The sequence below is a fragment of the Fukomys damarensis genome, unplaced genomic scaffold (genome assembly GCF_012274545.1).
Source record: "Fukomys damarensis isolate Sample0158 unplaced genomic scaffold, DMR_v1.0_HiC HiC_scaffold_21, whole genome shotgun sequence".
Classification (NCBI taxonomy): Eukaryota; Metazoa; Chordata; class Mammalia; order Rodentia; family Bathyergidae; genus Fukomys; species Fukomys damarensis.
In genome coordinates, this window is record NW_022900933.1 from 37,844,905 (window position 1) to 37,857,170 (window position 12,266).

Here is a 12,266-nt window from a genome sequence, read left to right on the forward strand (position 1 = left end):
AACAAAAAAAAAAAAAAAAAAAATGGGCCTGGGATTTAGCTCAGTGGTTCTGCCACCTGCCTCAAAAGCACAAGGCCCCAACTTCAATCAATCCCTGGTGCCAAAAAAAGAAAGAATATTATGCTCGATTTTGTTTGTAACTTAACTGAGAGTTATTTTCTGTTTGGGAAAAACCCCACCTCCAGCATTGTCTCAGGGGTGTCTCAGGCGTCCACCCCTAAAAATTCATATTCTCTCTCTCCTTTATAGTACACTCGAGGCATTGTATGGATTTTTAAAATAATTTATGTGCTATGCAAGCCATGAATTTCATTTCAGAATAATACGAAGAATGTAATAAAATGTTTATTAGAGAAAGGGGTCTGAGAGGCAGAGGAACTACTGTCCTAGAAGTTCTGGAGAGGGACTGGCTCCTTCTCGCACTATAGTCTTATCCGGCCAGGCCCACCTTAACTGAGAAAACCGAACCCTGCCCAGAGGGAGGAAGCGGGGAGTGGCCAGACCACTTACCCATGTGACTGAGGAAGACTGGGATGGGGATATGGCTCTTCCTCCCCAGAGACTGAGGGGTGGAGTAGAAGCAGCACAGGACAGTGTAAAGAACGCACCCTGAGACCCAGGCTGCCTTTGCTTCCAAACTTCCGCTTCCCTCTTGGGCCCTGAGCAAGCCGCCCCTCTGTACAGGATGGGGCGCCAAGCTAGTGGCAGTCACGGGACAGGGCGCCTGGCACGTGTCCTTCAGGGCTGCTCCTCCACCTGCTCTGCCACATTCGGTCCTCTCAAAACTTGCCACAGCCACTTTATAACCATCTCCTTCCCTCCGGGCGGACAGGGCCCAAAGTGACTGGACAGTCAGGAGAGGATGCAGCAGATGCTCTTGTCCTCCCCAGGCCCTGCCCGCACAGAAGGCAGATGTCCAGGCCCAGGTGCAGCCCGTGGACTGGGAGCCCGGGAAGGCGCCTGGGGGCCAAGAGGCTGAGCGCCCTTGTGCACAGAAGCAAAAGGCACAGATGTGGGGTCCTCCAGAGGGTGGAGCGGACAGCGTCAGCCCAGTGCGCCCGCGCAGACACCGTGAACCCCACCTCAGCCAGTATGTGGAAAGGCCTCGGAGTCTCAGGCCTGGTGTGAAGGGTTTGGGGGACAGAAGTGTGACCGCCAGGGGCAAGTTTGCTTGTAGAGTTGGGGTTAGTGCAGCTGCTGTTACACAGGCTAATCTGAGGCATCCCAGCAAAAGGAAGAGGAAAAACCCAGTAGCTTAACAGAGATCCAGCTGGATGAGTTACAGTGGGGTGAAGTACTTGTTTTTATTGGCCTCTTGGAACAGAACGCTCATCCTTTTCTTGCCTGGCTTACTTGCAATAGTGTAAACTGGGAATGTCAAAGCATGGTCCCCCCGATCAGTGCCCAGAGGCCCATGGCAGCATTGGCAGCATCAGCAGGCCACAGAATGGACCCAGGATTGGGATTTCTAAACCCCTGTGTGAGGAATCAGGCCCAGTTCCATTTTACCCTTGAAGGAAGGGAGCGTGGCTGAGTCTGAGAGATTTTTGAAGTTGGGTTAACTTTTGCTTCACATAAAACAATTTTTGTTAGAAATTATCAACTCCCTCTCCCCTCAAAAAAAAAAAGAAAAAAGAAATACTGGACTGTATCTCCCTGGCAGGAAGGCCTCTGCCACCTTCCCGCTTGCTGGGACACCTGTCATTTTGCTCAGGCTCCACTGTGCTAGCCATGTCTCTGGCCCTTTGGGCCCTCTCACATCTCCCACATTTTCAAACTTACCCACCCTCGCAGCGCATCACACCCAGGCAAGCTTCACGCCCTCCCAGGAACTCCCACAGGGCTGTATTTCTGCCTCTGCCCAGCCGTGAGCACCGCATCTGTTCCTACTCATGCGTTGGTCAGATTGAGCAGGAAGTGTCCTCTTTATCCTGGGCCGCACAGCCAGCTTGCTGTCTGACAGGGGTGCCCAAGGGCACCCTGGGCCTGGCTCGTCTTCTCACCCTTGGCTCTGAGAGGTACTGAGCCTTGAGACATCTCTGCCACAGCACCAATATCCCGCTGTCACCACCTCGACCCCGAGTGCTCACCTTCCTTCTCTGCCCTGGTGTGGTGGGCCAGCCCTAACTAGTTGTCCTGTCCTCACCTCACCCCGGCTGCCCCTCAAAAGCCTCTCCATGTCTGCCTTGTCTTTGGGCACCGGTACTCTCACCTGTCGCCTGTCAGGTGGGTCCTGGGCTTCCTCTTGCCACCTTCTGCATGCCCTTTGTGCTACTCTGTCTGTGGGGCTGTCCTGGGCGTGCCCCAGGACACTATCCGGCCTCTTGCTAGCTGCTGTTGCCTGGGTGCCCCTCCGGGCAGGCGCCCCGCTGTCCCCCTGCAGAGGTGTGTGGTGCGTGAGCCCGCAAGCCAGGCCCCTCCGTTTCCCTTGTGCGTGTCGCGCTCGTCATGCTCCCCACCTCACGTCCTCCCTTGCAGGCCAAGAGGAAGTCTACGAGCCAGCAGCCTGTGGATCTGGGCCCAAGGTGAGGGGTGCTATCTGTGATTGAGGGACATGGTCAATGGAATTGTCTCACACAGAAATCGCACCCGTCACCTTGGCCTGCTGAGCGCCGCCCGCCCGGACCAAGGAGCGCATCTCCCTCTGCACTGCAGACCGAGCCCACATGTGGGCTCCAACTCACCGTGCCCGGGCCGTGCCCTTGGCAGTCACTCCGCCTTTCCGAAACTCTCATGTGTGAGAGCTGTGTGACACCCACCTCACAGGGGTGTTGTGAGGATAGCGTGAGCCATGTCTGTAAAAGGTTTTTGTCACCTGAAAACCACAGTAGCTGTCTGACTATCCACGGAGGCAGCTCCACCCTGAGCTTCTGTGGCAATGGCTGCACGGGTAGCACTGTCTGTCTGAGGGAGACAAGGATGTGTCCTCCAGGGACTGGGGTCAGGGCTGATGGTGAGGAAGGTGGTTTGGGAGCTCGAGGTCTGGGCAGAGGCTGCGCCTGGCCTTTGGGGTCTCCTTCTGCACTGTGTCCTTCATGGGGTCCCTAATTCCGGACGTGTCCCCATTGACCTGAGACTGCTGGCCCCTGCTGTTCACAAGCAGAAAAGGACAGCACCTCTTTCCGCCACCAGCCTGGCTTGTCTTCCCAGTGTGTACAGCAAGACTCCTTTGGGCTTTAGTCTTCGGCTGTCACACCCTGGACTAAGCCTCTGAGTGGGCCATGAGGATATCGCCCACCAGTGCCTCCCTCTCGCTGCTGGTGGGGCCCTGAGCCGCCCATGCCCAGCTCGGGTGCTGACAGAAGGGTATGGGCTGCATGCCTGCTCTCGCCCTGTCTGTATCCTGGAACCAGGGCTCTGCAAGGTCCTCTGGCCGAGCCTGCCAGAGCCTGGGGACAAGCGGGCTCTCATAGGTGTGCGGGAGGCTCATTAAAGATTGACGCGGAGCCCGTGTGTAGTTGCACACAGATCAGTTACCACTGCTCCGGCTGAGCGGTTGAGGACGGGAGGTAAGTGGCTGGGATGCGAGAGGGACCGCGCGGACGGTGCCTGGGAGCCCTGCCCGCAATGGTCAGCGGGGAGTGGACCTTCCACTGTTTCTGCTTCTGTCACTGTGCCTGCACCGTGCTCTGCAGAGTGACCTGTAGGTGATGAGGGCATGTGCCTCCCTGTCCTTCTGCTGCCCTGAGCTGCTCCTTTCACTCCCACTTGTGGGGTTGGGGGGAAAAGCATCTGTCAGCAGGCTGGGGGGCCTGCCCTGAAGTCCAGTGGGCATGGCTGGCTCAGTCGGAGCCTGGACTCCCAGAAGGTACCATCCTCCTTGGAGAAGTCGTTCTCCCTTCCTGACCCTGTATCTGCAGCTGACTCCTCAGAGCTGAGGTGCTGTGCAGACATGAAGGGGTGTCCGGTGACTGTTATAGTTTATGCTCTTTGAGGTTTCAGACTGGTTTTATGGCTTCTTGGGAAAGAGAAAGCCAGTTGTGGTGATGAACACCTGTCATCCTAGCACTTGGGAGGCTGAGGCAAGAGGATCACTGTCTGGACTATATAGTGAGTTCAAGGCTGGCCTGGGATACAGAGTGAGACCTTGTCTCAAAAAAAGAAAAAAGAAGGAACTAGGAGAAAGAAAAACAAAGACGTTGTCTACAAATCAGCTTTCCTGTGGAGGTGGCCTGAGTGGGCCCCTTCCTGCCAATGGGGTGCTCTGGCCTGAAGCTGGAGGCTGGATTCCAGCCTCACTTTGTTCCTACTTTGGATGTGACCTTGTGCAGGTCCTGGCCTGTCCCTGGGCCTTGAGACCCTTCCCCCTTCCTTGAAAGGAGAAGGCAGGGCCAGGAATGGATGCGGCTCACTGGCACCAGGGCAGCTCTGGGCCTCCAGCTGTCTTCATAGGAACGGCAGGGACCCAGCCTCTGCTGTGATCTGTGGGAGCGTGACTGCAGGGCTGCTCGGTGCTTCTCTGTCCCAGAAGTACAGTGATGTCCTGCTTCACAGGAAGCCAGGCTCCCAGGTCCAGCCTTCCCCGTTGGCCACCAGAGAGCTGGGTTGTGACTGCCCGCCCCACCCCAGCCAGGGTTCAGGTCTGCAGGTCTGGCTGCAGTCCTGAAGCTGATACGTCCACAGGTGCTGATAACCTGAGTGGAGTGTGTCGGCCCACTGCAGCCCAAGTTCCCGTGGTACAGATGAGGCCAGGGCCCTCTGTAGCCACACTGGTGTGCAGATGGGGAGGGTCCTGTTGGGTGGCACCTGCTGCTGTGCTGAGCATGGGAGACAGGCTCTGGCTACTTTTGTCTTCGAATCTTGGAAGTAGAACTGCACATCTGGCCAGGGTTGAGCATCAGGATGCTGTGGGGCACAGCTCAGGCTGGGAGGCACTTTCCTGGGTGCTGGTCCCAGCTCTGTGGCCAATTCCCAGGTGGCCCTGGCCGGGTGACTCTAGGAAAGTGGCCAGACTAAGACTTCGGCCCAGGTCAGAGGCTCCATGCCCACCTGGACACTTGCCTGCTTGGGATAGGAGTGGTGCCCGCGGGGATCACGGGGCCTCGCTGTTACAGGGAAGCTGTGCTGGGCCCAGGTCTGGGGCAGCTCCACCCATCACCATGCAAGATGGAGGAGCTTCCTGGAAAGAGGAGACGGGTTTGGACCAAGAGATGCCGAGGGAGAAGAGGGAGAGGACCTGGGAGAGCTTGGGACTCTGCCCAGCTCAGACTAGGTGGCTACTGTTTCCCGGCCAGAAATTCTGTCAAGCGTCACCAAGCAGGTGCTGATCCTCTGGCGCTCCCGGATCTCAGGTTCCGTCTTTTCAGGAGGCATGGGGATGCCTGGACTAGAACTTCAGACTGCCCCTGTCACGGCACATCGGTGTGTGGGTGGTCAGGGAAAGGCCATGTGGGTGAAAACCGACTGCCAGAACCCTCAGGTGGGATCACAGAGCAGCTGTCCCCCCGCGGGACTCCCAGCTGCCTACCTGTCCTGGGGGTAACACGGGGTATGTGTGCACATTTGCACATTCAAAAAGGAAAATCCCACCATCCCAAGATAGCCATTCAGCGTCTCGGTGTATTTCCTTTGTTCTTTGAGTTGCAGAGATTCCATCCCTCTTGCTTTACAGGAGACTGAGCCCAGGGGGAGGACCTGCCACGGCACAGGACTGCTCAGTGCAGTCCACAGCAGCATAGCCTGGGGGGGGCCCAGGTGGGGAGGAAGGCAGAGGGGACAGAGCACAGTGCCCACTTCCAGACCTGAGAAACCCCTGATCCCGACCGGCCTCCAGGCAGGCTTCCTGCCCCGAGGGACCATGTCCTCCCAAGGCCCATCACACAGTGGCCCTCAGGCTCCATACGCCCTGCACATCCATGTCTTTCTCCTGGCCCCTCTCCCAGTGCCTCATAGGGGGGCACTGAGGCGGCAAGGCAGGCAGGTGCTGAGAGCCACAGCCAGTGTCCAAGAAAGGCCTGCGTGCACCAGGGCAGGGCTTGTCTTCCTGGCCCTGGGCCTCCTCCTCCCCCATCTGTCCTGCCCCACTGCCGTTGGGTAGAGCAGTGGAGGACTTTCTCTCAGTCCTCAGCTGAGGGCCGTGGCAGCTTCTCCATCCTGCCAGCATCCTAGGAGATGCTGGAATGGCGTCTCCATCCACTCAGGAGGCCTGAGTTCCCTCCCTCCACAGCCTGTTCTGTTGTCCAAGTGCCGTGGCCCTCAGTGACCTAAGTATCCCACCGGCCTTACCTGAGGCTCAGCAGGGCCAGGCCCGTCCCTGCCACTGACTTCAAGCTCTGCCATCGGCTGCATATCTGCGGTCACTTTCTCTGAGCCCCACACTCACATGTTGCTCAGTGACCTACACCGAGGCCGGGACTGTCCAGGGGCTGCTCTCTCTGCCTGTGTATCTAACATGTCATGGTGAGCATGGGGGTCCCAGGAGCAGCTGTGCACTGCACCCCCGGCCACCGAGGCCCACGTCTGCCCTGCCCACCAGCTATGTGGGCCCAGGGCGGTGGAGCGTGTTGACAGCGTCTGGTTCATCGCCCTGGAGACCGAGGAGCACCCGGGTCTGGCTGCTCTCCACTCTCCCCCCACTTCCTGCCACCCCAGGTGCCATCTCCAGACAGTGGTGCCCTGGGTGGGAATCCCTTGCCTCCCCGCACCAGTGGCAGGTGGACGAATGAAGCCCTCTGAAAAGGTGTTGGCCAAGTACCAGGTGTGTTTCCGAACTGGCCTGCTGCACCCCACACGATGCCAGTCACCCAAGTGCTGTTTTGCAACAGTTTGTTCTCAGGGCCTCTGGTCCAAGCACCTCGGTCCCCTCCCCAAGGTGTGATGTGGGGTTGTTTGTGGCACCGAGGCAGGGGACAGATACGAGGCAGCATAGTCAGCGATCTGCTCAGGTGCGATTCGTCTTCACAGCTCTGCCCAGGACACAGGTTTGGAAAGTGGCAGTGGGGCTGGGATGTAGCTCAGAGGTGCTGGGCCTGCCTGGCAAGCCCAAGGTCCTAAGTTGGACCTCCAATACCAGGAGAAGGATAGACAATGGTATAACATGATCTGAGAGTGGAGTTTCCTGGCCTCCACTGTCAACATGTCCCCCGGCAGACACATGCACAGGCCAAAGTGAGGGGGTCTCTGGTTTCAGCAAAAGTGGCTGGTTGGAAGGTAGCCTAGGCAACTGTTAGCAAGGCCCCATGGGGCAGAGCCAGTGAGAGGCACCACACACTGCTCCACGGTGTGACCTCCAGCGTTGGTGACTGTTTAAACTGCCCTTCCTGGTGTCCGTCTCGCAGGGGACTCGGCTCCTCTCCTTCTCCAGCCACAGACTCCACCCTGCGCTCCTCCCTCTACCTCTGTCTTTCCTAGGCATCTGAGGCTGGGGCCCAGCCCCCTACCCCATCTCCTGGTTTCCTAAATCCCCCACATCCTGACCCACAGAGACCCAAGGACTCCTTGGGTGTCCCGTATTCAATGGGACCTGGACCGGAGCCAGGTAGCAGCTGTGGGACGGTGGGACCTACTGCCATGCTTGTGGATCTGAGCTTGCTCATGGGATGCTGGTTCCGCCCAGCTCCTTCCCCAGCACTGAGCATCCTCAAGCCACCAAGCGTCAGTGAGCACCAGGTTGGAGTCAATGAGGGACACACCTCTGCCTTGGCGGAGCCAGGGCTGTGGAGCAGAAGGGAGGACAGTGACCAGTGAGGGAGGAGGCTGTGGACTCCATGAGAGGCCTGTGGGCGTGGGATCAAGGCACGCTGGACTAAGGGCACCTCGAGGCAGAGGTGCCCATCAAGTCGGCCTGGAAGCTGGAGCCTTCCTCCGTGCTGCTCCCACCTGGGCAGTGGCTGTGCTGAGGGAGCCCTGCAGGTGTGCTGTCCCCAGACTTCCTGAGGGAGCGGTGCCTGCTTGGCAGGAGCCACCCTCTCCCTGCCTCTGCCTGGGCCCAAGGGTGCAGGGACAGGAACTGGGGGCTCTCACAACTGCACAGACAACCTGCATGACACGGTCCAGCCCCCTTCCCTCCCTGGGCCTGCACTCCCACCCCTGAAACAAAGGGATTATACTTCATAAGGCTAAGGAACCTGCTCACTCAAGACAGTCCAACAGGTTCTTCATTAAAAGAATGGAGAAGCTGGGCACAGTGGTGCATTCCTGTAGTCCTGACTACTCAGGAGGCTGAAGCCAGAGGATCACAAGTTCTAGGCCAGCCTGGGCAATTTAGTGAGACCATGTCATAAAATAAAAACTAAGGCTGGGGATGTAGCTCAGTGGCAGAGTGTTTGTCTAGCATTGGCAAGGCCCTGGGTTCAATCACCAGCTCCAAGCAAAAGTCAATCAATCACTAAAAGAGTGGAGAGCCTCGTGCAGCCAGCTGTTCTTTTCCAGCTCTGTAACACAAAACTCCAACTGATTTTGACATCATCTTAAGCAGAGGGGCAGAGCCTCCTGGAGGGGCTGGGCCCCTGCCGGCCCCCTCACGCTCTGGAGGGACCAGCTGGCTGAAGGTGTGGGAGGAAGCCCAGTCCAGATGCAGAGGATCTTGCCACAACCAGGGGAGGACCAGTCCTCAGACCAGGAGCCGCTTAAGGTCTCCAGGAGAGGGACTGAGCTGTGGAAGCACAGAATCCAGATGAGGAGTGGCACAGTTGCTGAGACCCAGTCCCACAACAAGTCTGACTCACAATGCAAGTCTAAGTCCAGGCCTGAGTCAGCCTAGCAGCAGAGGCCCTGGATGTGGCATGGTGGTGCACACTTCTAATCCCAGTTGCTCAGGAGCCAAAGCAGGAGGATCACAAGTTCAAAGCCACCTCAGGCAGTTTTATAAGACACTGTCTCAAAATAAAATTTTAAAAGGGCTGGAAATATAGCTCAGCACTAGAGTACCTGCCTAGCATGTGCAATGCCCTAGGTCCCACCCTCACTGCTTGGCACTCCCAACTCTGGTGATTTGAGGCCAGGGTCAGTATCAGGAGGTTGAGCAGACAGGAGCTGGTGAGGAAGCAGAAACAGCAGAAACAGCCATCTGAAGGGAAGGCAGAGCCAACAGCTAAAAGGAACAGTTCTTTAACCATGTAAAAGTTTGGGTCCAGTTTATTTATGGCTCAGAGGGAGATGCCACATGAAAGGGAGAAGGAAGGGCTGCCTGGGACCGAGGTCTTACGCGGCTGAGAGGCCACACTCTTCCAAGGATGGGCATCCGGCATCCCTCCTGTGGCCAGGGGCCAGGGTACTGCAACCAGTCTGTTGGGCTTCCCTCTGCTGACCACTGTGCTCTGTGCTTCTCTGCCCCGCAGGCCCCTCCGCCCAGCGTCAGGTGCAGAATGGCCCCTCTCCCGAGGAGATGGACATCCAGAGAAGGTAACCCCACACCCAGCAGCCTCCCCATGGAGCCAGGGCTCCCTGCGGTGAGCAAGGACAGCATTCAGCTTGGGCACACACGGGACAGGGATAACAGGCAGAGCAGGAAGGCCTGGCACTGTCTCCGTTGAAATGAGGTTACCCTTCCGCTCCCTGTCTCTGGTCAGGTGTGTGTTTCCCATAGTCCTTTCAGCTATGAGATTCACTGTGCCAATTCCTAAGTGAGCCAGCTCCTTTGCACCTGAGGAAGGTCTCTGCATACCTTGTTTCACTTTCGCTAACACTTCCCTCTCCTGGGTTGTTGTTATAGTTACTGTTTTCCAGATGAGCCACTGAGGGTCAGAATGGAAATGGCTGGCCTAGAGTCAGCCAGGGGCTGGAGCCTAACAGGGCTGGCAGTCATGCAGGGCACCTCCGCCAGCGTGGGGCACAAAGGAGTGAGCCCCATCAGATGGGAGGTACAAGCACAGAGACGGTGGCTGCTCCCTACCACCCCCCAGTTGTTCTCTCAGAGCTGATTAAACACCCACAGTCCCTCCTTGCTTCACCCAAGGCCCGAGCCCAATTGCCTGCTCCAACCAGAACACCCCCTCGTGTCCAGCTGTGACCCATGGGACCCTCGCCAGTCCCCCTGCCAACCATTTCAGCTGGGGTGCCACTGAGTGATGGCTCCAAGCAGAGGAGTTTCTCTTTTCACGGCGACACTAGCACAACCTCAGATCTGATCTTTAAACATTTTCACATGCTCTCATCTACTGAGTTTTCTGTCTGTGGCTCCTGGGGAGGAGGCAGGAGTGTGGGTGGAGTTTGGTATGGGGAGCAAACTAGATGCTGCTGGAGCCCTACACCACCTTACTGGCCCAGGGGCTTCCCCTCCTCTTCAGGCCTAAGGCAGGCCCCAGCCCAGAACCCAGAACAGGTGGCTCCTGTGTTCCCACCGGAAAGGGAAGTGGCTGGCCCGTGAGCACGAAGCTAGATATGGGCAACAGGCAGCAGGAAGCTCCCTGCCAGTGTGAGATTCACGTGTTTAGCCTCCGTCCCACTCTGCTGAGCACCTGCTGTGTTCAGAGACCCGCAGCCCGCTGCAGACCAAGGCTACCTGGCCCACACCCACCCTAGCGGAGAACCAAGCCAGAGCTGGCCCCGACTCCGCTGGGCTTATGGCAGGCATTTGGAGTTTGTTGTTGCCCTCACTCAGCTGGCTGTTCATAGCACCCAAAGGCCACTCTGCTGCAAGAGGGGCTGTTATTTCCACTGCCATGTACTGTTGCTGTGCCTCACATCCTCTGAACAGACCTGGGCTGGTAGCTGGTCTGTGCAGACAGTGGGCTGTGGCTTTTGTGTACATTTCCAGGATAGCCCACAGTGCCTAAGGCTTGACCCGGGGTTCAGCAGGTGCTGAGGACTGAGCACAGGTATCCGTCCATCCCTCAGGCCAGTCTGGTACAGGGGTCACGGTCCCAAAGCTGGGCAAGCTTGATCCCACCACTGACTGAAATCAAATCGGCCAGGAGTGACCTGTGCTTGGGGGGCTGCTCCCTGCTAAGTGTGCTGGAGCTCGGGAGACTGCCAGCACCCCAGTGACCCATGAAGCAGCTCCAAAGCCCGCTGTGCTTGCTTTCCAGACAAGTGATGGAGCAGCAGCAGCACCGCCAGGAGTCTCTGGAGAGAAGGACCTCGGCCACAGGTGAGCACCACCTTCTGTGCCAAACCGCTGCTCACCGCCAGCTCCTGGCCCTCTCCTCACCCAGCCCCATGCATACCTGGAACACCCACTGCATGCGGGCACTGTCCCTGCCCACATCCAGCCAGGGTCACAGACACTTGATGAACACTTGTCCTGAAGCACGGGGTGAGCGGCGGCCACCTGGACTGTGGGGCGCTGGGGGCACCGAGGAGGCATCCTGGTTAGTGGGGACAGCAGACTCCCCAGGGAGGGCCTAGGCACTCAGCCAAGGGTACTGCCCAAGTGGCTGCCTAGCCTCGTCCTGAGGTAGGGGAGCAGGACTCTCGGTCACTGAGTGGTGTCACCCACTCCGTCTCAGGCGCCTCCAAAATGTGTTGGAAGCCTTGTCCCACTTTGCCAACCCAGGTGCCCCAACACCCTCTCCCCACCACCCCTCAGGTCCCCGTGCAGGTGGGGCCTGTCCTTGGCCCGCCCTCCCTGTGCTTGGGGACAGCTCAGTCCCGCAGTCATCCCACCAACGTCCTCCCTGCATACCAGTCTCTCCTCTCTGTCCCTCCAGGAACCCTCTTCCCCCACACCCTTGTCCCCTTGCTGTCCTTGCTGGTTCTAGAGCTCCTGGCAAGGCAGGAGCCCTATCACAGGCACCACGGCTTCACACCCACCAGTGGGGTTTGCCAACTTCCCTGCTAGGCACTGAGCACCATGGGGCGAGCCCGGGCTGGCCTGGCACTGTGCCTGACACACAGTGGAGGCACAGGCAGTATCAGGATGGTGGCTGGATGGATGTCCCTGTCAGCACTGCCCCTCACCCATGTCCCCCTCAGCCCTGGGGCCCGCAGATTCCTGCCATAGCCCCCAAATGTTCCAGTTACACCTCAGGGACCAATTTCTGCCAAGACACGGGATGATGTTAAGTACTTATGAGGATCAGAGGAGGAAAGAGGCATAGCTTGTGCTGGCCATGAGAGTGCTTCCTGTCCAGCTGGACAAAGGAGGCTGAAGCAGGAGGCAGTCTGAGCTCAGGGACTGCCAGGCACACGTGTGATGGAGTGGGCCAGTCAGGCCATATGCAGAAGAGACAGGAACTGGGCGGGCTCACCCCGGGTCATCCTGGAAGGGCGAACCTGGGCTGCTCTCCATCCCCCTGAGCAGCAGGTCCTAGGCTGACTGCACCCTGTTGTGTTTCAGGGCCCATCCTCCCCCCCGGGCACCCCTCCTCTGCAGCCAGCGCGCCCCT

At 58.2% G+C, this 12,266-nt stretch overlaps 1 protein-coding gene across 5 annotated transcripts in view; it reads left to right on the forward strand.

The window, feature by feature from the left end:
* Nucleotides 1-12,266, forward strand: part of Evl (Enah/Vasp-like) — a 96,050-nt gene that overhangs the window by 73,631 nt on the left and 10,153 nt on the right. For 3 of the 5 annotated variants that reach the window (XM_033766799.1, XM_033766800.1, XM_033766798.1), the window contains 2 exons: nucleotides 9,279-9,342; nucleotides 10,968-11,029. In XM_033766799.1, coding sequence (XP_033622690.1) covers nucleotides 9,279-9,342; nucleotides 10,968-11,029 — 126 coding nt within the window. Of the gene's footprint in view, nucleotides 1-9,278; nucleotides 9,343-10,967; nucleotides 11,030-12,217 lie in introns of all 5 variants that reach the window. The other 2 variants (XM_033766801.1, XM_033766802.1) reach the window with 1 other exon arrangement.